At 38.8% G+C, this 25,604-nt stretch overlaps 1 protein-coding gene across 3 annotated transcripts in view; it reads right to left on the bottom strand.

The window, feature by feature from the left end:
- The window catches only part of DIAPH2 (diaphanous related formin 2), a 1,125,504-nt gene that overhangs the window by 195,114 nt on the left and 904,786 nt on the right, over nt 1-25,604 (bottom strand). For all 3 annotated transcript variants that reach the window (XM_045995095.1, XM_045995096.1, XM_045995097.1), the window contains one exon: nt 15,841-15,936. In XM_045995095.1, coding sequence (XP_045851051.1) covers nt 15,841-15,936 — 96 coding nt within the window. The remainder of the gene's footprint in view (nt 1-15,840; nt 15,937-25,604) is intronic.

Genomic DNA, 25,604 nt, shown 5'->3' with positions numbered 1-25,604 from the left:
TCAGTCGTTTGTTTTCCTAAAAGGGATAGAATGCCGAGACTTAAGTAAGACAGACTTCAAAGAATGCTGACAGAATTATATTTCCTCATTTTTTTCTGTCAGTTTTTCTTCCTCGTGACTAATATGTGGAATATCAGATTGGGACAATGGCAGTGGGAAACAATGTTGTAAGGGAGGTAAAAAGATAAAACACAATTATAAAGCAGCAGAAAGGAAGTGAGGAAAGTGGTGTAAAAAAGGGCCCAGGACCACAAAACATGATGTGGAGATCTTGAAAATTAAGGCCATCCCACCTCAAGTTTAGCTTTAGCGTAAGTACAGCCATCTTGGCAAAGCAAAAGCTGGCACCTTGCACCCCCACTCCACCCGCTCCCCTCCCCTCGGTAGTATGTGTGACATTCCTCAGCCACCCCAGGCTGCCCTGGGGGAAAAGCAAATAGTTAACTTGCAAAGATCACAATCCTGCAAGGCAGGAGTCCCCCTTGGTTTACAAATGTCCTAGAGATTTATAACAAAGAAGCTATCTTAACAATAGCACAATTTCCAGAGGCAAATAACTCAGTTCCTCAAGCCCTAAATAAAGTTAAATTTCTCCTAACCTAAATCTCACTAACAAGGACACTTGATAGGAGAAATGTGAAACTTTATCTCTAAACCTCCAAGATAGTGTCAGCAATCATTCCCAAGCATATGACCCACTGATATACATCTAAAGGGTCTCACAAGAAGATTTTTATTATTGGTAATGAATAACCTTTCCCCCTAGACAACAGCTAGCCCCTCAAGGGCCTGGAGATCTGCTTCCAAAATTCCTTAGAGACTTACATCATCCATAACCCCCTTTGTCATCACCACCGCCAAGTCCACCCCTACTCGGCCTTTAAAAACTCTGACTGTAATCTGGTTCGGGGTCCAAGTCCCTACTCCGCTGCGTCAGGTATACTTGGACCCAAGCTTAAGCATGTCACCTCGGGGTCCAAGTCCCTACTCCATTGGGTCTGGTATACTTGGGCCCAAGCTTAAGCTTGTCAAATAAACCCTCCAGTGATTGCATAGGTGCTTGGCTCCTTGGTGGTCTCTCAGATGCGAAAACTCGGGCATAACAATGGTAAGTAGGAAAGAAGTTAAGAAATTGGAAGCACAAGGATAATCTATAATGCACAGAATCTGTGTGGACAGCATTCAGCTTGACCATAATCCTTTTTCAGTGCTTTGCATCTTCCTTTGCCAGGAAGTTCTAAATGAACCATGCAAAGCAATCAATACTATTTGTGGAAACTGAAAAAAAAAATTCAAATGGCAAGATATGATGTTTTTCTTTGCATTTGTCTTTTCTAATCTAATTCTACCTGAATTCAATATTGAAAACATCCTCTAATAATTTCCTAGAAACTCATTATGATGTAACTTTATTTCTAAATTTATTCTCTGCATTGGACCATTATCCCAGTCACAAAGGTGGTCATTCTCTTGGGGCCTTCATGCTGTGGATTTTTAGGACTATTAAGTAAACTTGTTTTAATGTTCTCTACAAGTATATGAGAGTTCATTTAATTTTGGACCATAAAATGAAAACTTCATATTAGAAAATTTCTTTAGGGGTGCCTGGGTGGCTCAGTGGGTTAAAGCCTCTGCCTTCGGCTCGGGTCATGATTGCAGGGTCCTGGGATTGAGCCCTGCATCCGGCTCTCTGCTCGGCAGGGAGCCTGCTTCCTCCTCCCTGTCTCCCTGCCTGCCTCTCTGCCTACTTGTGATATCTCTCTGTCAAATAAATAAATAAAATCTTTAAAAAAAAAGAAAATTTCTTTAAAAAGAACTTTAAAAAAAAATCTTTCATTACCTCTGGCACTTAAAGAAGTACTGATATAGACAACTGAAATGATGTCACAAATATGACTAAAATAAGCAGTGGACTATCCACAAAGTCAGACTGTTTATCCTTCTTGATATAAACTTCTCTTCATAGATTACCTCCAAATACTTAAAGGTAATCAGTTCATTAACAAGATAGATATGCACATTTGATTAATAGTGATAAGTCTGCTAAAAATATAATAGCCATTATAACTTTCAATAAAGATGAAATCCATATACAATAGTATAAACTTTCCAAACAATATGAAAATCATATCCTTGTTTTTGTGTTTTTTCATTTCTTTGTGTCTAGTACATACATTGACTTTCTGAAATCACTGCAGAGTTTTGAATAATGTATGAAATAAAAAAAAACCCTGTTCATTGCCCACAGAGTACTGTATTGCTTGCTATATACTACATCTATGCCAGACAAACAATAGAACAGACCAATAACCCTGAGAAATCTCAAGCTAAAACCTTCCCAAGTGGAAAAGGGAAATATCACCCTAGATTCTAGAGGTTCCTCAAACAAACAGTTCAATCCCTTAGAATACTCATACATACTAGATAAAAATCTTAAACTTCAGAAGATCTGTTCTTCTGAGTAAATCTGTGAGAAAGCTGGAAATGCAATTAATTAGTTACATTTATTCTAAAGAAATTCACTAACTTCTACCTCCTGTCTTATAGAGCATATTTTCAAAGACTGTTGAGAAGGTATGTAAAACTTGAACAAAAGTCTCTGTTTTTCTTGTATTTTCTCTGGTAGTACTTGGGTATTTTGCCCTTTAAACATAAGGAGTAGAACAAATTGTGATTTGGGTTGAGAATGATAAAAAGGCGGCAGTTAGGGGTGCCTGGGTGGCTCAGTGGGTTAAGCTGCTGCCTTCGGCTCGGGTCATGATCTCAGGGTCCTGGGATCGAGTCCCGCATCGGGCTCTCTGCTCAGCAGCGAGCCTGCTTCCCTCTCTCTCTGCCTGCCTCTCTGTCTACTTGTGATCTCTCTCTGTCAAATAAATAAATTAAAAAAAAGGCGGCAGTTAAATGCAAGCACAATGGATGTAAGAATAAAAGTAATGACACAGAGTTATATTTTGTTTTTTATATAAACTTAGAATTTTTCTTTACTTGTCAAGCCTAACATTACTAGTAGAAAGGTCATGTGAAGGTAATGTGCCTAGGACATTTGAGTTTTTCCATAAAATAAACTTAGCATTAATGGAAATCCATTTACAGTGATGTAGAATGAAATTTCTATTTATTTCATCTCCTAAATTTCAAACTTGAGAGACAGCTTCAGGTATAACATACTGAAAAGAATCTAATGTAGATTCAATGTTTTTGATAATTGTGAAGTAGCCAACAAGCAGTTATCAAGAGCATGTACTATACTGAGTTATGTGCTAGGTACTAAAAATAAATCATAATCTTTTAATGGTGAAACATGGATATAATCCTTGTAGTATTTTAACACTTTGTATCATTTATATTTTTAAGAACGTTGACACTGAGCATAACCTTACAAGGTTTTCTGGAATAGGTGAGACAGTATATTAGGTTCAAGGTTTCACAGCTCATGTTTTTGCAAATGCAATGAATACCGACAAATAATAGAATCTCAGAAGAGTACTAAGGAGCTTAAGATACCCACAGCTCTTTTCCTTTCTTCCTTTACCTTCTACTCTTCTCGTTTTAATGGACACAAGGAAAAGAACTACCAGGAGTTAGGTTGAAATTATAATACACAAAAGAGATGTGTCCAAAGGTTTCACAAAAATTGAAAGATGGGTAGGGAGTACATTCATTTCCAGGTGAATCTAGCTGCCTTTGGCCACTGGGGCAGCAGATGGAATTTAGCTGGACAGTTTACGGAATCTTATCCCTGTTTAGGAAAATACATAGTAATGTACTCCTGAGTCCATATGAGAGAAATGAGCCCATAATCATAACCACCAATAAAAACAACTATTCCCTTTTCATTTTGAAAGCAGTTAGTTTTCCAGAAAATTTAAGGTACTATTACAGTCTGATGAATACCTTGTCAGTTAATGTAGTTACAAATGCACAATGTCTGCTCATATTATAGTGGTCTCATGCACCTGACATATAGGGTCCCAACCATGTATTCCCAAAATGAGAGTTTGTAAATAAGCAGGTAATTATGTTGAGTTTAACTACTAACATCAGCATGTCTGTAAATTTTTGACATGGAATTAAAACTACTAAGAAAAACATATTGCTGTCTAATAATCATTTATCCAAACTTATCCCACACCCCAGTATATAAAGGAAGCCTGCTAAATTCATATTCTCATTAAAAAAATCAACTGAAATTGATCTTATCTCCCATTGGGCTGCAGATATCACCGATGAAGAAATGTGCAGCAGAGCTGATTATATTACGTAGGAGAAAAGACAAGCAACAGTGATTGAAATTTTTTTTTTAATATTTTATTTATTTGACAGAGAGAAATCACAACTAGGCAGAGAGGCAGACAGAGAGAGAGGAGGAAGAAGGCTCCCCGCGGAGCAGAGAGCCTGATGTGGGGCTCGATCCCAGAACCCTGGGATCATGACCTGAGCCGAAGGCAGAGGCTTTAACCCACTGAGCCACCCAGGCGCCCCCAGTGATTGAAATTTCTATAGAGAACATCATCAGTGCTTGCTTGGAATGATTTTGCATATAAATAGAGCACAAGTGGTCTGTGTTCACTTTGTTCTCTAGTTGTCAAAGAATAATCAAAAGTAGACCACATAGTAATTTTCTGTTTCCAGCTTCCCTAAAGCAAACTTAGATCTTAATCAATACATCCATGTCTGTCCCAAAAGCAAAATTTAATTTTCACAAATAAAGAGAAAACAAAATCCCCAAATTATGTAACTAATATAGGTATATGCTTCATCATAAAATTCATATTTAGTGATGAAAAAGAAGACAATACTAAATTAAATAGTTTTAAAAATTAACAGTATTCTAGAACTCAATGCAATCTGGCTTCTATCCTTTCTCACCTCAACCCCCTAAACACACTCCTAAAACTAGTTTTATAAAGTTACCAATGAATTCCTAATAGTTAAATCCAATGGATCCTTTCCAATCCTTATTTTATTGGTTCTCTTGGCTACATCTGATGCTATTTGTGGAGGTCAAGAAAAACAAGGCTGTACCCACTTCAAGTCTAGCCCTGACATAAATGCAGCCATCTTGGTGTTCCAGATTATCACAAAATATTTCTTGGGTTCTGACCTACTCAAGTTAGCACTTTAAAAGTCTCTCTCTCCTTTAATGATTGATTTAAACCCCTGGACTGGAAAAGGGTTTTTTTATCAAATAGCAAAAAAAAACAAACAAACAAACAAACAAAAAAAAAACCCAAAAAACAAACAAACAAACAAAACTTATTTGAGCTTCATTTTCTTTTTGTAACACTAATCGTATTTTGCTATTTTCTCCCATGTCTCCTCACCTGACTTCAACTCCTTTGCTGTCATAACTTCCACAGATGATCCTTTCCACTTGGGAAGATCACCTGAGCAGTCTCCCCTGGACTCAGCTGCCTCTGTCTTTCATACCTCCCCTACACATTCCCCAACTGACCAGTGTTGACCCAAGTAGGTAGGGACAACTCTATGCCCCTATTCAGCATTACACAAGATGAGACCTTCCACCTTCAACAACCTTAAAGATATAAGGGTCAAAATTGTTCAGGGGGGAATGATGTGGGAAACAGAGGCAGAAAAAAAATCATTAAAATTCCTTACCTACTGATAAGCCCTTGAAACAGACAGAGTGGCTCTCCCCTGGGGACTCAACTGCCCTCACCTTGAGGTTTTGCTAAGGACAATCCTAGCCTGACTGACTCCCTACTCCAACAGGTCCAACCAGGATCCTGTAAGTCTACTTTAATAATTCCTTTAGGAAACTTTATCTCTAAACCTCCAAGATAGTGTCAGCAATCATTCCCAAGCATATGACCCACTGATATACATCTAAAGGGTCTCACAAGAAGATTTTTATTACTGGTAATAAATAACCTTTCTTCCACCAATAGCTAGCCCCTCAAGGTCCAGGAGACCTTGCTTCCAAAATTCCTTAGAGACTTACATCATCCATAACCCCCTTTGTCCTCACCTATTGCCGAGTACACCCCTACTCTGCCTTTAAAAACTCTGACTGTAATCTGGTTCGGGGTCCAAGTCCCTATTCCGCTGTGTCTGGTATACTTGGGCCCAAGCTTAAGCTTGTCAAATAAACCCTTGTGTGATTGCATCGGTGTTGGCTCCTTGGTGGTCTCTCGGTCGTGAAAACTCAGGCGTAACACTATTTGGCACTTTCTCTTTGAAAAGTAATACCACAATTGCTTTTTTTCTCCTCACAGCTCCATAACCAACTTCTTCCTGCTCTTTTTCATGTGTTCCAGCTTCCAAGCTAGTCCCATAAATTGGTGGTTTTCGACTTTTGTGGCATGTTAAAATAGCCTTGATAACTTTTAAAACATACTACCGCCCAGGCTCTGACTCTACAGAACTGGATTTAATTGGTTCAGAGAGGAACTGGATGTAGCTATATTTTATAAGTCTCTCAAAGTGAGTCCACTGTGTAGCCAGGGGTTAGAACCAGTGCCACAAATGTTTATTCTCTCCAGGGATCTTTCTGTCTTTTGCTCCCTGCTCTATTTTCCCCGGATTATCTTACCCATCATTGTATTTTTTTTTAATTTTTTAAGATTTTTATTTATTTATTTGACAGAGACCACAGGTAGGCAGAGAGGCAGAGAGAGAAGAAAGGAAGCAGGCTCCCTGCTGAGCAGAAAGCCCGATGTGGGGCTCGATCCCAGTACCCTGGGATGACCTGAGCCAAAGGTAGAGACCTTAATCCACTGAGCTACCCAGGTGTCCCCTCCCCCATTGTTGTATTTTTATTTTATTATTTTTTTTAATATTCTATTTATTTGACAGAGAGAAATCACAACTAGGAGAGAGGCAGGTAGAGAGAGAGGGGGAAGCAGGCTCCCTGCAGAGCAGAGAGCCTGATGCGGGGCTGGATCCCAGGACCCTGGGATCATGACCTGAGCCGAAGGCAGAGACTTTAACCCACTGAGCCACCCAGGCGCCCCCATTGTTGTATTTTTAGATGTGACTTGAATGTTTATCAGTTCTCCAAGATTCCTAGTATTTACCTTTTAGTTATCACCAAGAGGTAACCAACTAACTAGCATTACTGAGAACACTAAGGATTTTTGATTTGCTACTTCCTCACCACTTCCTTTCCTTATCTCAAGAAAATCACACATAGATCATGACCCATCCATTCCTGACTTTCACCACTTGAAAACCAATTAATTTCAAAAGTTGAAAAAGCTTTTCTGAAGAAGGTCTCATCCTTTTTGTCTCCTTCCCCATGTCTCCCCCAGCTTCTACCCAGTTAACTCAAGAGTATCTTTCTTTAATGCCCAATCTATTCTCTCTGTATGAGGCCACAAATGTCTGTCATTTTAACTTATGAGACTATTTTCTCTGTATTAGATGACTATGAATCATATCACACAATAGATGAGAAAGTGTTTTGTTAACTTTCTAAAGCATTGGCATGCTGAAGTATTTTAACTATGTCACATAGTATATGCTCAATAAATACAGCTGAATTAAGAGGGAAAGGGCCACATATTTATAAGTGAAACTGGACATATTAATTTATGATTGGCAACTCCATTCAAGATCCTTGTAAGTGTCTAGAGTTTCCTGTCAGAGTCTGTAGAAGAGACACAATTTATCTTTTCACTCTTTACTTTTCCTTTCTTTAAGCCCCAGGATTTAAGGTACACAGGATATTCTTCATTTTTTAATCCATTAGAACTTTGCTCTTGACTTCACTGTTCTACTGAAACTGCTTGGGAAAAGGTCAACTGTCACCTGCTAGCTGACAACCCCACTGTTCTATTTTCAGTTACTTAACTTCCTACAGAATATGACCCTGCTGACTTTCTCCATTCTGAAATTCTCCCCACCCTCAGTCTTCCAGGTGTTGCTTTTTGCTGCTTCTCTTCTTCCCTTTCAAACCATTTTCCCCTCAGTGCCCTTTGCTGAGTCCTCTATTTGCCTCTTAAATACTGTAATTCCCAAATACTCTATTCTTGGCCTATTTACCTCTAACTGGACCTACTCTTCCTGGGTAATCCCAAGGTTTCTATAACCCTATATATACAGATGCCTCCCAAATCTGTTATTTCCAGCCTCAACCCCTTTTGCTTATGTGTGTGTGTGTGTGTGTGTGTGTGTGTGTGTGTGTGTAGTCATGTAATTTTCTACTTAAAAACCTCCACTAGCTCTTCGTTGCAACAAACTTTGCATTATTGCCACTGTACCCTTCCCTACTTCCATTGCATGTATTTACCATTCCCTTTAACTGAAATGTTTATTCCTCCTGTTCTCCTCTAAGTATCCTCTAAGTTAACTACTGTTCATCAAAACATAACTCAAATGCCACGTTCACTACAAAAAATTTCTCAAATTCTCTAGGCAGCTAGTTGTTCTTTCAGCATTTTCTACACAGATATATCATTGCATTTATATTGTGTATATATCTGCCTTCCCCATGAAGCTGTGAATACTTAAAGGTAGCACCCATACTTTATCCATTTTTACACTCCAGGGCCCTAGCACTGTTGCTTGGCCCCTAGTATTTGATCAATAAATGTCATTTGGGTGAATACCATAATTTTGTTTATTTGCTTGCACTATGTCATATTTTACTAGATTTCAAGTGGACATTACAATATAATAACTCTACTATAGACAAAATGGGGTTTAGTTTGCTAGTCCAAGAATCTAACACAAAACAGAAGACTAGGGAACCTCATGAGAAAGAACTCATCCTAAGGGAGAAAGAAGTAAGCAGCTTGGATGAATGACCAGCTTGACCTAGTAATAATAACAAACAAACAAACAAAAAACTCCAACAGAACTTGGTCGTCAAAAGATGAGGATGATACTGAGTGCTAGGGATCTCTTGTGGGCTAGTCTTTGGGCCTCACTATATGGGACCAAATGCTACAGAGAACAAGAGGGCTATAACTTAAAACTGAAAGCTGTTTCTCTAAAAATGTAAGACTTTAAGGTATAAGTAGTGCTGCTTGATACATTGGTGAAGTGCCACACTAAAGAAGAGGGAGGTGTTTCCCCCCACTTTGCCACTGACAACTGTCAAACTCTGTATCATGAAGGCATGAGAGTGCCCATTGCTATAGCAAACAGCAGGCATGGAAATACATGGTACTATGTAGAACAGTGGTGGGTGACTGTGTTTGTGAAATGCCCCCTGAGATCTTCCAGAAATTTCAGAGAATCCTTATAGGCATTTGAGGTCCTGAATGTGTACGTGGAGACAAGAACCAGGAAAACTGGGGTTTTGTTATTTATGTGAAGTAGAGAGGCCTAGGAAAACATGGGTTTGGGGTGTTGTTGTAAAGATATTTTCCCTAATACTCAGAGTTTAGTTCCTCTCCCTTCATATTTTTATCATTGTTTCTTGCCCCATATATTCTCACATGACAAATTAGAACTTCTCATTTTTTTTAAATTTAAATTCAATTAGCCAACATATAGTACCTAATTTTTTAATTTCTTAAAAATTTTAAAAAGATTTTATTTATTTATTTAACAGACAGAGATGACAAGTAGGCAGAGAGGCAGGTAGAGAGAGAGGAAGGGAAGCAGGCTCCCTTCTGAGCAGAGAGCCTGATGTGGGGCTCGATCCCAGGACCCTGGGATCATGACCTGAGCTGAAGGCAGAGGCTTTAACACACTGAGCCACCCAGGTGCCTCTCATTTTTTAAATTTAAATTCAATTAGCCAACATACAGTACCTCATTAGTTTTAGATGTAGAGTTCAAGAAATCATCAGTTGTGTATAACACTCAGTGCTCATCTCATCACATGCCCTCCTTAATGCCCATCACCCAGTTAAAACCCATCCCACCTCTTTTCCAACAACCCTCAGTTTATTTCCTGTAGTTAAGAGTCTCTTATGGTTTATCTCCCTCTCTGATGACTTCCCATTCAGTTTTCCCTCCCTTCCCCTATGATCCTCTGTGCTGTTTCTTATATTCCACATATGAGTGAAACCATACGATAATTATCTTTCTCTGATGGACTCATTTCACTCAGAACCCTCCAGTTCCATCCATGTCTATGTAAATGCTAGGTATTCATTCTTTCTGATGGCTCAGTAATATTTCATTGTATATATGAACCACATCTTCTTTATCCATTCATCCATCCATGGACATCTCAGCTCTTTCTATAGTTTGGTTATTGTGGATATTTAGGACTACAGAGTTTCTCATTTATATTGTCATCTTGCTGTTCCATAAAACTACAATTTTGTGCCCCTGGAATTTTTTCTGTCTTTTTTCAAATTTAGTTTTCTTGGTTGCCCCATTTAGTTCTACAACCAAATTACATTTATTCTGTTTCCTGGTTTCATTTCTTCATAATGCTTCTCCTGTACATTTTTAAAAATGTCTGGAATTATATGCCAAAATCTAGTAATAGCCAAAATAGCTAAGTTAGATATCTATTGCTAAGAAGACTATTTATATTTACTTGTAGTGGGCAAAGAATGAAGAAGTCAAGTTGGTTGGGAGAGGAAAAGCAAGTTCTTCTAAGTATCTATGATATTCAGTAATGAAACAGATGTAGCATTGTGTACTTATATTTTAAGTGTGGTTTTCACTTCTGCAAAGTTTTATTCCACCTGTTTCTTTTTCTTCCAAAGATTACCTTTGATCTTATAATGATAAAGTTAGGAGTAATTATGTGTATTTCTTTCCAAGCAGATTTTAAACATATGGAACTTATTACCTTGAGAGCTAACAAAGGCTGTCACAAAGAAGGTCCAGAAAGATTCAGCAAAACTCATAGGTGGTAGACGCATACTAGGTTATTAAGGAAAAATGAGATGTTCCTTTCACTCACCAAACTCTAAGAAACCATAGTCCATATTCTAGGGATTAATAAGTGAAAGGTAAAGGGATGAGGAAAGTTACTTAAACTCCTGTGCTGCACAAGTTCATGTTTCCTATCTTGTTATAACACATATAATATCACATTGCAATTTTATCATGGCTTACATTCATGTTTTCTCATCCCAAAAGGTATGTGAGACCCTTGGAACAAATGTCCTGATTGGTGGTACATCCTCAGTACCTAAACCAGTACATGACACCCAGGAAGCAGTCAGTAAAATTGATCAATTGCTGAATGAATGCTATCAATCCCTGCAACCTCACAATCTACTCACTGCTTAGTTCCTGCATTCTGGCTCCCAGTTCTATCCAAATATTTAAAAGATGCTCTTAAAAAGTTGACAGAGGGGGGCGCCTGGGTGGCTCAGTGGGTTAAGCCTCTGCTTTCGGCTCAGATCATGATCTCAGGGTCCTGTGATGGAGCCCCGTATCGGGCTCTCTGATCAGCAGGGAGCCTGCTTCCTTTCCTCTCTCTCTGCCTGCCTCTCTGCCTACTTGTGATCTCTGTCTGTCAAATGAATAAATAAAATCTTAAAAAAAAAGTTGATAGAAAACTCCCAAATGGCAAACCATTGGTTTTTATCCTTTTTGAACCTACCACAGCATGTGTCCTTGTTGAAAATGCCCACCTTTTCTGCCTTCTTAAACTTCCCTCTTTCTTTGCTCCTAGAACTTTTTTTTTTCAAAGATTTTATTTATTTATTTGACAGAGAGAGAGATCACAAGTAGGCGGAGAGGCAGACAGAGAGGTGGGGGGAAGCAGGCTCCCTGCTGAGCAGAGAGCCCTATGTGGGGCTCAATCCCAGGACCCTGGGATCAAGACCTGAGCCGAAGAAAGAGGCTTAACCCACTGAGCCACCCAGGCACCTCTAGAACAATGTTTTGATTCTCCTCCCACCTGCCCAACTATTCCTTGTCTATCTTCTTTGCTAGTTTTACTTTTAGCCCCTAAGTGAAGGCACTTTCAAAGTTCTGTTTTTGGATCTCTTTTATCTGAATAATCACTCTAAGAATCCCTTCCATTTCCATATTACAACCAGAAATCTCAGAAACTCAACCATCTTGTGATGAAATCTACACCTATACTTTCAAGAACTTCTAGACCTCTTGACCTCAATGCTCTGCTGCCACTTTTAGTTGTACTTTCTCAAAACTTACTTAATCTTCCACCACCACTCCTTTTCCAGATCTTAATTGTTTTCTGTCATAACCCAACTGTCCTTCTACCTAATCAAATTCAAAACCCTAGGATTATCTTTGACTCCTGGCTATTCCTCCTCCTCTTGATGTAAATTATCTCCTTTGACTCAGAATATGACAGTAGAATCCTAATTCATCACTCACATTCCATAGATTAAATGTCTTAATATATAGCTTTGATCATGTTCCTCCATTGCTTAAAAACCTTCAAAAGATCCCTGTAGCCTAAAGAGTTATACATTAACACCTTAGTCTCTTATTTAAGTACTCTTATGATGTGGCACCAACCTACTTTAAAAAAAGAGTATTTAAATTCAGTTTATTTTTGTAGTTTTTTAAAGATTTTATTTATTTACTTGACAGAGAGAGACAGAGAGCACAAGCAAGGGGAGCAGCAGGCAGAGGGATAAGGAGAAGCAGGCTCCCGCTTGAGCGAGGAGCCTGATGAGGGACTCCATTCAAAGGCTGGGATCATGACCTGAGCTGAAGGCAGATGCTTAATCTACTGAGCCACCCAGGCGCCCTTAAATTCAGTTTAGTTAACATATAGTGTATTATTAGTTTCAGGGGTAGAATTTAGTGATTCATCAGTTGCATATAAGACCCAGTGCTCATCACCTACTTTTCCAGAAGTTTCTCCATACTTCTACACTTTTTATAGCTTATTTTCTTACTAGGTGGACTATTGGCCATGCTCCCAAAATGCTTCACACTTTCTTACTTCTGTATTTTTCTTAATGAGATTTCATTTACCCACCATCCCTACTTCCAATTCCAACTGCTGAAATCCATACTCATACTTCAAAACCTTCTCTTCGATGATTCTTTTTCTGATATACCCAATAAAACATGATATTTCCTTCCTCTGAGCTCACAAAGTATATTATGAATAGCTTTTGTATAATAGCTATTATTTTCTGCCTTATTCTGTAATCTTTCTGTTTATCTTTCCCACAAGACACAAGGGTCTTATAACTAAAAAATCATAATTATTTCCGCATTTTTCCTTCATGTGGCATACTGCCTTTCATGGAACAGATGTATAATAAATTAATGAATGTTTATGGGCTCATTTCCTAATCTCTGAGTTTGGTATTAACAAAGCTTGTAATCTGGGTTGATATTGAGCCAGTTTGTATTAGTACCACCATAGTGCCGACTTATTGCCTGTGAACATTCTGACTGGTTGAAGCTTGTGCTACACTAGTTATCAATATATTTTTCAGTAGCTCTCCTTATATAATAGTCTCCCTTGAAATGTCTTTTGGAGGCCTTAGCTGAAACAACACTCTCAGTATTTGGGCTACAGGCAGTATTTGGGAGCTCTGATTTGCCTTATTTGGTAGATCCTGGGGAGGGGACATAGACTCAGTGTGAAAGTTTTATAATTTAGGCAACTAATCATACTATTTACTAACATTTTTTTCTTTTTTTAAACATTTTTATTTTCTAATGAAGAATATAAATAATCACCTCACTGTTTAAATATGGAATTGAAAACACTGCAATTAAAAGCACAATTGTAGAGCTCTATATTTTATATACCATAATTTCCATCTGTAGGTGATAATAACGGAGATGGCAAGCAGAGCAGTATATCTTTGCTGTTTGTGGCTCACTGCATTTCAGATTTTTTTTTTTTTTTTGGCTATTACCTCTTACTTTACATTACTTGATAAAAATAGTCTTTTTTATAATTTGATTTTTCTGCTTCTATCATCATGTAGAAGTGGAGGTTATTGGAAAGGAGCAAGGATCCTGGTGTTGAACAGGGAAAGTATAAAAATATAAGGTCATGGGGCATTGAAGAAGAACCAAATACCTAAGAAAATGAAAACAAAAAGAGTCCCGCAGAAAAAAGATGATCTAGTTAGGAAAGTCAGAAACAAGGAAGAAATATGGGAAAATCCCCAGTTCTACTGCTTTTAGAAAGAGGCAATCAAACAGGAGAGTTTTTGGCAGACTTCTCAACTCTATGCCTACCTCTCCTCTCTCTCGCTTGAACTTTGATGCTCAAGATGTTTTACCAGTCATCACCACCATCTGCTTCTAGTTTCCTTATACTGCTGGACATTTGCATTGGTTGCTGTCACTTGGAATAACTGCCAGAACTACATGGGTTGATATTTTTGACCCTGTGTGTTCATGGAGGTACTCCAGCTACAAACCAAAGGAGGTTCCAATTTAGATTACTTGGTATCAGTACTATAAAATTATGTAGTTTGTGAATCCACTCTTGGTGTTTCACAGTTGATGACACTATATTCCCTTGAGTACCAAACTAACAGAAACGCCATTAGATGATCTCTCTCTTTCTCAGTACAATTGTTCTAGAGGCAGTATGAGTTATGAGCCTAATCAGACATGGGCCTTAGCAAATGTATTTTAAAAATAAACTTCTAGAAAGATGATGGCAGTTCTTTTATGGTACAGAATAACATGCTTATACTTATCAGCTGCTTAACAGAGAACTGAATTGACAGAAAAATTATTTCAGTTTGCTTTTCACTGTTAATACTCTGATAGTTCAAGAAAGAACAGTGAAGGTATCTATTTTCCACAGGAGGTGGAAGGGGTCTCTGATAGCACGGTAAAACATTCTTGTTTTACAGATAAAGACTAAGGGTAGATGAGACGGCTCCTTCATAGTTACAAATTAGTAGTGCTCCTAATATTGTGCTATGCAACACTACCTTAAAAATTAATATGAATATACAAATAGAGATTTTACTTTACTTTCTTCCAGTCTTCCATTCATTTTGTAGGCCATCTCCAATGTCTTCATATCCACCAAAATTCACCCAAATGTAAAAAAGATGAATATAACTTACATTGTCCTCTGCCATGAATTTCACCACTGTCAAAAGCTTTCCTGGATGACTTTACTGGGCTCCATTTCTTTCACTGGTTTGTTGGAGTACAACCGTTTTAAGAGCCACCACGTTATATCCTGATGATATATGTTAGTTTCCAGTCCAAACACAGAATATTTTTTGAATTGTAGGCTAGTCAAGGTAAATCTTATTAATCTAAATTAAGTAGAATTTACATATTTACTACTAATTTTCCCTTTTTCATTTACTCCTCCATATAGCTCCACAGCCTATGAAGGGGGCTTTTAAAATCAATATACCTAATTTGTGCCTCTTCTTTGTAGAAGAGATAAACTAAAAATACAGTAATTTCCTTAAAGGATATGGATAGCTCACCTACCTGGATTATTCTGAGAGGAACTATTATTTACCTCAGCCATAGGGTATTGAAGAGAAAAGACAGACCATTTTCTAATACCACTGTGCCTCTCCTCTCTTTAGTAATCCAGAGAATGGGATATGGATTGTACTACAAAGCCAAAATGACTTCTAGAAAGAAGCATTATTTCAGTTTCCTTACCTGTAAATAGCTAAAGTGACATCCTTAGGGCCAATTACTTTTAATGATTTAATTACATTTATGGTTTTAAAACATGTTCCACCCAAACCACATGCACATAAAACAACAATTAAAATATTTAATATTAAACGCAGCAGGAGTACTTGTTTCTGAAATTTTTTTGCGGAGTCCACAGTTATTTGAAGATATGTTTACCAAGTTGAAACTTGTGCTCACATAGACATAGAAGCCTGTTGAGACTTCTTAATACATGAACTGAGATCGACTATTAAAAAAAATTCATGAGTAAGGTTTTTTTGGGGGGTAGTAGTTGGCTATGAACATTCACATTTTATAATACCATGTAAACCAGAAGGAGTTTTACCTGGATTCCTTGGAATTCGCTTTCTGCGGTCTCGGAATGCTGCACCTGATTGTAGGGCTTCTAGAAGATTATCCATCACACCAGTCTCATCACCCTCTGGGAGGGAAGGAGAAATCAGAATTAATCTTAGAGCAATTAAAGTTAAACTACAGGAAAATAAAGGGGAAAGCTGCTGTCAGATTTACATAATATCCTTAAATTAAAGACATATATCTGTTTAAACATAATGGATCCTGTCACTTTCTGGCACCACAGACTACTTTGCTTATTATGCACCATTAAGCAAAATTCATGCCAATCCCACTGTTCTTTCAACTTAAGGACCTTGTCTTTTGTATTATTGATGACACACTCAGTATGCAAATAAATAGTAGCTGATCAGCTACTGGGCCTTCCTGTTAAGATTCTTCTAAAATATTCCTAAGCAAAAAACCAATGACCTGGCTGAATGCAATCAATGTGCAGGGCGTGATTTGATGAAGCAGAGTTATACAAGGTTAAATAGATTGTATTAATACCTTCAGCATTCAACCATCATCTGTGATTATCTCAAAAGACACTATTTGCAAAAACACATTTGCATTCAATTCCTACCTAATCCATATCCTTTACCAATTTCAAGATGCTGACATTATAGAAGGAAAAGGTGACCACATCATTTGAAAGGGTGCATTTTACATTTGAGAGACATTAACCAGAGTCTCATCATCACTTTTTTTAAAATTTTTTTTCATCATCCCTTTTAGAATGCTGTTGTGTTTCTAAATTTTTCCGATGGGAAAGAACTGTTAAGATTCCATGAGCAGAGTATTCAAAAGATGTACGTGGAAATTCCTAATGCAAATGCATTTAAAACATTTTACCCTATTCTTATCTTTGAAAATTCTGGCCATCAAAAACACTTTTAAGATTTGTTAGAACATTTGTCTCAAGGTATTTATTGTCAGAAATGCTACTATACTGTGGATAATCCAGAGAGAGCTGAGACCCATCTTCCCATCTGGTTTAGCTGATGATAAAAGTACCCTAACTAAGTGGTTAATTTGAGTGGTTGCTAAATGTGTGGGCCTAGGGTAGAGGACATTTGTAAGCAGAAGGGTTAAGAGAAGAAGAAGGCAGGAGCAAGGGAGAAAAAAAACTGTTTCTGATGCTATTCTGAAGTTAAATTTAAATCCTACTTTGTTTAAAAAATGACTATGGGGTATCATATCACACACACACCCACAAATATTCTCTCACAGGGCAAGAACAAACTAAAACCTTTTTTGATTATGCCCTTTATTTGATTTGAGATTTTTTACAATGTTATATCAATCATTTGTTCTTTTAAAATGAATTCTCTAGGACATGATATTAAATAAAAACAAAGGGAAGTACAGAGGTTCTCAGGTCCAAAATTTGGTAAAAACAGGACAGATCAAAGGGAAGTGGAGCCCCAGTGACTAACCAGGGAAGGGGGATTATAAACATTCAGGAATTATTAAAGCTGTAGAAACATCTGCACCATCACCTGCTCTCTACAGTACAAAGAGAAGAGGAACTGAAAGCAGTTTGGCATGGCTAGAATGTACATGGGAGAATTAAATTTTAGGCAGTAAGCACTTTGCATTTGTTGTATCTTTTAATCCAACTACATTGATCATGCCCTGCACATTGATAAAGGCATCATCTCTGTTTTTCAGCTGAGGATACTGAAACTTAGAGTTTAAGCATCTTGTTCCAGATCACACAGCTAGCATGTGGAGGGGCCCAGGTATGAACCCATATCAATGTGACACTAAGACCAGCCCTCTTTGCATGCAGCTAACAGAAAACAAAATGGATGAGGCATATGGTGACCAAATGATAAAAGATCATAATTCTAGGGGAGCAAGATGGCGGGGAAGTAGGAGGAGGCACCATTTCAACCTGTACCCTAAAGTGAGCTGATTACCTACCAAAGAACTCCGACCACCCATGAAATCAGCCTGAGATCAGAATTATACATGTCTGGATCTCTACTGGAGCAGAAGACGCCAGTGGCAGGTAAAGCAGACTGGGAGCATCGGACTGATATCGGAAGATAAACAAAAGGGGGAGGGAGCCACCAGAGGTGACCGATTGGAAAGTAACACCCCAACACGAGAGTGCTCTGCATCTGGGGACCAGCGTTAACTTGGAGTCTGGTTGAAAGCACTCAAAAAACAAACAGCAAAGGATCGCGGTGGGGGGGGGGGCGGTAATAGTGGGAACCTGGGCGGTTAGGGTCAGGGACCTAAGTGCCCAGACCCAGGACAGCCTCCCCTGGCGTGGAGCCAGAGAGAGTGCGGCGGAGAAATCAGGTCTTGGTCCCTGAGCCGCGAGTGCACCTGAACGCCAGCGCGCCTGAGAACGAGTGGGGTCTGTCTCCCGTGAGGGGCTGGGAGCCTGGCCTGACGGCAATCCTGAAACGCGCGCGTCCCACACCCTCCCTTGGGAAAGGTGCTCATAGGCGCTAGCCTGGAGCTCTGGCAGCAGGAAAAACCAGACATTCCCAGCCCAGGACAGCGGGAAAATTTCAGTGCGCGATCTCTGCTCGGAACCTCTCTGGCGGTCTGGAGCTGCCTAGACAGCCACAGCTGCCCTGGTTTTGGGCACAACGAGGAGCTCCTGCATCCCCAGAGACAGTGACCCAGAACCAACTCTGCCAGCAGCTTTTGCAAAACAGTCTGAGGCTTCTCTCTGAGAGGGAGGTTGGGGTGCTGTTTGCTCTCCTCTAAACCTCCAAAAACCATCAAAAGCTGTCAAGGCGAGAGAAAGCAGATGAAAGAACATAAAAACCCCCAGAGAACAAAAGGCTGAAAAAAAAAAAAACAGTTTCCTGAAAAAAAAAGAGCTCACCCCCATGAGGGGAGTGGGAGGACCTAACTCAGGGAACATCATTGTCTGAAAACCCACGTGGCAGGCCACTCCCCCAGAAAACCAACCAGGAAGGAAGGAAAAAAAAAAAAAAAAAAAGACTACAAGAGAACAACCACCACTACTTCATAAATACAACTTTTATTTTTAACTCTTTACCAATATTCTGGTTCTTTTTTTTTATACATACAGATACTTTTTTAACCTATTTACCATCACGCTGAGATGTCCAGTACATCAAATTCTTTAATAACCTTCTAACCTGAACTTTTTGATACATACACCCGTGTTTTTCTTTTGTTTTTCTATTTTTTTAATTTTAACTTAGTTTAGTCTAGTTTATTCTTTTTTTAATTTTTATTTTCTACTATACATATAGAGTTAAACTTCAAGGTAACCCCCTTTCCCCAATCAATGCTACCCCTATAGGCAAACCAGTTTCTAATCCCCCTGTAACTTAGGAAAGTTGAGTTCCTTAACAAAAACATCAAGATACCTTCAGGAAGAATCAAAATAACCTTCCTCACCCACACTGAGAATCTATAACCATTCTCCCAATTTTTCCTTCTGTCAGTGTTTCTGTGAATTTGTGTCTGTCCTGACAATATATAAATCTTATACTTGGGGTTCTTTCTGAGGAGGTTTTTCCCTTTTTTTTGCTTATATATACATATTTTTTTCTCTTGTCATATACTTTTATCACTCTTTGTCTGTCTGTTTTTGTTTGTATACTCCACAAATCTTACCTTGTGGCCCATTTGGGCTGAGCCTTCTCTTATATCTTCCCTTTTTTTCCTATCTCTCTCTCTCTTTTTTTTTTTCTTCCTTTTTTCTTTCCCCTTTTTTTTTCTTTCTTCTTCTCTATTTCTTTTTCTTTTCTTTTTTCTCTCATTTGGGTGGGGAATCCTGATTGCACAGAAGCGTTCCAGGGTACACATTGACTGCACCACAATCGATAAGTCCAGCTGCATCTGTTTAGTCATCTCTTACCAAAATGACTAGGAGGAGGAATACCCAACAGAAGAAAAATACAGAGGATGGGCCTTCTGCAACAGAACTAATGGCTATTGACATAGACAATATGTCAGAAAAGGAATTCAGACTAACAATTATCCAGGCAATAGCTAGGTTGGAGAAAGCCATGGATGACCAAACAGAATTGATTAGGGCAGAACTGAAAGCCACCAGGGATGATGTTCACAATGTTAGGGCAGAACTGAAAGCCACCAGGGATGATGTTCAAAATGCTCTCAATGAGTTCCAGTCCAATCTAAATTCTCTAAAAGCTAGGGTAACTGAGACAGAAGATAGAATTAGTGATCTGGAGGACAAACAGATAGAGAGAAAGGATCAGGAGGAAGCCTGGAACAAACAGCTCAGAAGCCACGAAAACAGAATCAGGGAAATAAACGATGCCATGAAACGTTCCAACGTCAGAATTATTGGAATCCCTGAAGGGGAAGAAAAAGAAAGAAGTCTAGAAGATATAGTGGAAGAAGTTGTCTATGAAAATTTTCCCAATCTCACGAATGGAAACAATGTTCATGTACTAGAGGCAGAAAGATCTCCTCCCAAGATTTTAGATTCTCGAAAGTCCTCACGGCACCTTATAGTTAAAATGGGAAATTATGTTTCAAGAGAGACCCTCTTAAAAGCAGCTAGGACAAAGAAGCTTCTTACATACAGAGGAAAGCCCATTAGAATAACGTCAGACCTTTCCACAGAGACCTGGAAAGCCAGGAAGGGCTGGCAAAATATATTCAGAGTACTAAATGAGAAGAACATGCAACCAAGAATACTCTATCCAGCAAGACTGACATTTAAAATGGATGGAGAGATAAAGAGTTTCCAAGACCGGCAAGGCTTAAAAGACTATGCAACCACCAAGCCGACACTGCAGGAAATATTAAGGGGGGTCCTATAAAAGAGAAAAAATCCTAAGAATATCATTGAACAGAAATATAGAAACAATCTATAGACAGAAAGACTTCAAAGGCAACACGATGTCAATAAAAACCTATCTCTCAATAATCACTCTCAATGTGAATGGCCTAAATGCGCCCATAAAACGACACAGGGTTGCAGATTGGATAAAACGACAGGACCCATCCATATGTTGTCTACAAGAGACCCATTTTGAACCTAAGGATACACCCAGACTGAAAGTGAAGGGATGGAGAAGCAGCTTTCATGCCAAGGGGCCTCAAAAGAAGGCCGGAGTAGCAATTCTCATATCAGATAAATTAGATTTTAAACTAAAGACTGTAGTCAGAGATACAGAAGGACACTACATAATTCTTAAAGGGACTATCCGCCAAGACGATCTAACAATTGTGAATATCTATGCCCCCAATATGGGAGCACCCAATTACGTAAGAAAACTATTAATCAAGATAAAGAGCCATATTGATATGAATACAATAATAGTAGGAGATCTTAATACGCCTCTCTCAGAAATAGACAGATCATCGAAGCAGAAAATTAATAAAGAAATAAGAGCATTGAATGAAACATTGGACCAGATGGACCTCATAGACATATACAGAACATTCCACCCTAAAACAACAGAATACTCATTCTTCTCAAGTGCACATGGAACCTTCTCCAGAATAGACCACATACTGGGTCACAAAGCAGGACTCAACCGATACCAAAAGACTGACATTATTCCCTGCATATTCTCCAATCACAATGCTTTGAAACTGGAGCTCAATCACAAGGAAAAGTTCAGAAGGAACTCAAACACCTGGAAGCTAAAGACCACCTTGCTTAAGAATGCTTGGATCAACCAGGAGATCAAAGATGAACTTAAACAATTCATGGAAACCAATGAGAATGAAGACACCTCGGTCCAAAACCTATGGGATACAGCAAAGGCGGTTCTAAGGGGGAAATACATAGCCATCCAAGCCTCCCTCAAAATCATTGAAAAATCCAGAATACACCAGCTGTCTCTACACCTTAAAGAACTGGAGAATCAACAACAAATCAAACCAACTCCACATGCAAGAAGGGAAATAATCAAGATTAGAGCAGAGATCAATGAGGTAGAAACGAGAGATACAGTAGAACGTATCAATGAAACTAGAAGCTGGTTTTTTGAAAGAATTAATAAGATCGATAAACCATTGGCCACACTTATCCAAAAGAAAAGAGAGAAAGCCCAAATTAATAAAATTATGAATGAAAAGGGAGAGATCACAACTAACACCAAGGAAATAGAAACAATCATCAGAAATTATTACCAACAGTTATATGCCAATAAGCTAAGCAACCTAGATGAAAGGGATGCATTCCTGGAAAGCTACAAACTCCCAAAATTGAACCAGGAAGAAATTGACAACCTGAATAGACCGATATCTAGTAATGAGATTGAAGCAGTGATCAAAAACCTCCCAAAAAACAAGAGCCCAGGACCTGACGAATTCCCTGGGGAATTCTACCAAACTTTCAAAGAAGAAATAACACCAATTCTCCTGAAGCTGTTCCAAAAAATTGAAGCAGAAGGAAAACTTCCAGACTCTTTTAATGAAGCCAGCATTACCCTGATCCCCAAACCAGGCAAAGACCTTTCCAAAAAGGAGAATTTCAGACCAATATCACTGATGAATATGGATGCAAAGATTCTCAACAAGATCCTAGCAAACAGGATCCAGCAGCACATTAAAAAGATTATCCACCATGACCAGGTGGGATTCATCCCTGGGTTGCAAGGTTGGTTCAACATTCGCAAATCAATCAGTGTGATAGAACACATCAATAAGAGAAGAGAGAAGAACCACATGGTCCTCTCAATGGATGCAGAAAAAGCATTTGACAAAATCCAGCATCCGTTCCTGATGAAAACGCTTCAAAGTATAGGGATAGAGGGAACATTCCTGAACTTCATAAAATCTATCTATGAAAGACCCACAGCAAATATCATCCTCAATGGGAAAAAGCTTGCAGCCTTCCCGTTGAGATCAGGAACACGACAAGGATGCCCACTCTCACCACTCTTGTTCAACATAGTATTAGAAGTTCTAGCAACGGCAATCAGACAACAAAGAGAAATCAAAGGTATCCAAATTGGCAAGGAAGAAGTCAAACTCTCTCTCTTCGCAGATGACATGATTCTTTATATGGAAAACCCCAAAGACTCCACCCCCAAACTATTAGAACTCATACAGCAATTCAGTAACGTGGCAGGATACAAAGTCAATGTACAGAAATCAGTGGCTTTCTTATACACTAACAATGAAAATACAGAAAGGGAAATTAGAGAATCGATTCCATTTACTATAGCACCAAAAACCATAAGATACCTGGGCATAAACCTAACCAAAGAAGTAAAGGACCTGTACTCGAGGAACTACAGAACACTCATGAAAGAAATTGAAGAAGACACAAAAAGATGGAAGACTGTTCCATGCTCTTGGATTGGAAGAATAAACATTGTTAAAATGTCTATACTGCCTAGAGCAATCTATACTTTTAATGCCATTCCGATCAAAATTCCACCGACATTTTTCAAAGAGCTGGAGCAAATAATCCTAAAATTTGTATGGAGTCAGAAGAGACCCCGAATTGCTAAGGAAATGTTGAAAAACAAAAACAAAACTGGCGGCATCACGTTACCTGATTTCAAGCTTTACTACAAAGCTGTGATCACCAAGACAGCGTGGTACTGGCATAAAAACAGACACATAGACCAGTGGAACAGAGTGGAGAGCCCAGATATGGACCCTCAACTCTATGGTCAAATAATCTTCGACAAAACAGGAAAAAATATTCAATGGAAAAAAGACAGTCTCTTCAATAAATGGTGCTGGGAAAACTGGACAGCGATATGTAGAAGAATGAAACTCGACCATTCTCTTACACCGTTCACAAAGATAAACTCGAAATGGATAAAAGACCTCAACGTGAGACAGGAATCTATCAGAATCCTAGAGGAGAACATAGGCAGTAACCTCTTCGATATCAGCCACAGCAACTTCTTTCAAGATAAGTCTCCAAAGGCCAAGGAAACAAAAGCAAAAATGAACTTTTGGGACTTCATCAAGATCAAAAGCTTCTGCACAGCAAAGGAAACAGTCAACAAAACAAAGAGGCAACCCACGGAATGGGAGAAGATATTTGTAAATGATAGTACAGACAAAAGGTTGATATCCAGGATCTACAAAGAACTTCTCAAACTCAACACACACAAAACAGATAATCATATCAAAAAATGGGCAGAAGATATGAACAGACACTTCTCCAACGAAGACATACAAATGGCTATCAGACACATGAAAAAATGTTCATCATCACTAGCCATCCGAGAGATTCAAATTAAAACTACATTGAGATACCACCTAACACCAGTTAGAATGGCCAAAATTAGCAAGACAGGAAACAACGTGTGCTGGAGAGGATGTGGAGAAAGGGGAACCCTCTTACACTGTTGGTGGGAATGCAAGTTAGTGCAGCCACTTTGGAGAACAGTGTGGAGATTCCTGAAGAAATTAAAAATACAGCTTCCCTATGACCCTGCAATTGCACTGCTGGGTATTTACCCCAAAGATACAGATGTAGTGAAAAGAAGGGCCATTTGTACCCCAATGTTTATTGCAGCAATGGCTACGGTCGCCAAACTGTGGAAAGAACCAAGATGCCCTTCAACGGACGAATGGATAAGGAAGATGTGGTCCATATACACAATGGAGTATTATGCCTCCATCAGAAAGGACGAATACCCAACTTTTGTAGCAACATGGACAGGACTGGAAGAAATTATGCTGAGCGAAATAAGTCAAGCAGAGAGAGTCAAGTATCATATGGTCTCACTTATTTGTGGAGCATAACAAATAATATGGAGGACATGGGGAGATGGAGAGGAGAGGGAGTTGAGGGAAACTGGAAGGGGAGATGAACCATGAGAGACTGTGGACTCTGAAAAACAACCAGAGGGTTATGAAGGGGCGGCGGGAGCGGGTGGGGTGTGGTGGGAGGTTGAGGAACCAGGTGGTGGGTAATAGGGAGGGCACGTACTGCATGGAGCACTGGGTGTGATGCCAAAACAATGAACACTGTTATGCTGTAAATAAGCAAATAAAAATAAATAAAGTAAAAAAAAAAAAAAAAAGATTATGCTGAGCGAAATAAGTCAAGCAGAGAGAGTCAAGTATCATATGGTTTCACTTATTTGTGGAGCATAACAAATAACATGGAGGACATGAGGAGATGGAGAGGAGAGGGAGTTGAGGGAAACTGGAAGGGGAGATGAACCATGAGAGACTATGGACTCTGAAAAACAACCAGAGGGTTTTGAACGGGCGGGGGGGTGGGAGGTTGAGGAACCAGGTGGTGGGTAATAGGGAGGGCACGTACTGCATGGAGCACTGGGTGTGATGCCAAAACAATGAACAGTTATGCTGTAAATAAACAAATAATAAAAAAAGAAACCTTATTCTGTAAAGGGCTAGGAATAAATATTTAAGTCTTTGCAGGCCACATATAAAAAAAAGTCTCTTCATTAAAAAAAAATTAAATATCATTTGGTTAACACACAGTGTAATATTAGTTTCAAGTGTACAATAAAGTGGTTCAAAACTTTCCTACTTCACCCAGTGCTCATCATCATAAGTGCCCTCCTTAATCCCCATCTCTGTTTTTATTTTAAATGAGTTGTTTGCTTTTTTTTTTTTTGGAGTTGTAAGATTTCTTTCTATATTCTATATAAAAGACTCTAGTCAGATGTAATTTACAAATACTCTCTCCCATTCTGTAGCTCTTCTTTCACTCTGTTGATAGCATGTTTTTTGCACAAAAGTGTTAATTTTGATGAAATCCAGTTTATTTTTTTTTTCATTGCTTGTGATTTTGGTGTCTGATCTCAGAAAACATTACCAAACCCAAGGACA

This window comes from Meles meles, chromosome X (assembly GCF_922984935.1).
Source record: "Meles meles chromosome X, mMelMel3.1 paternal haplotype, whole genome shotgun sequence".
NCBI lineage: Eukaryota > Metazoa > Chordata > Mammalia > Carnivora > Mustelidae > Meles > Meles meles.
This window is presented reverse-complemented; position numbering and strand designations above follow the sequence as displayed.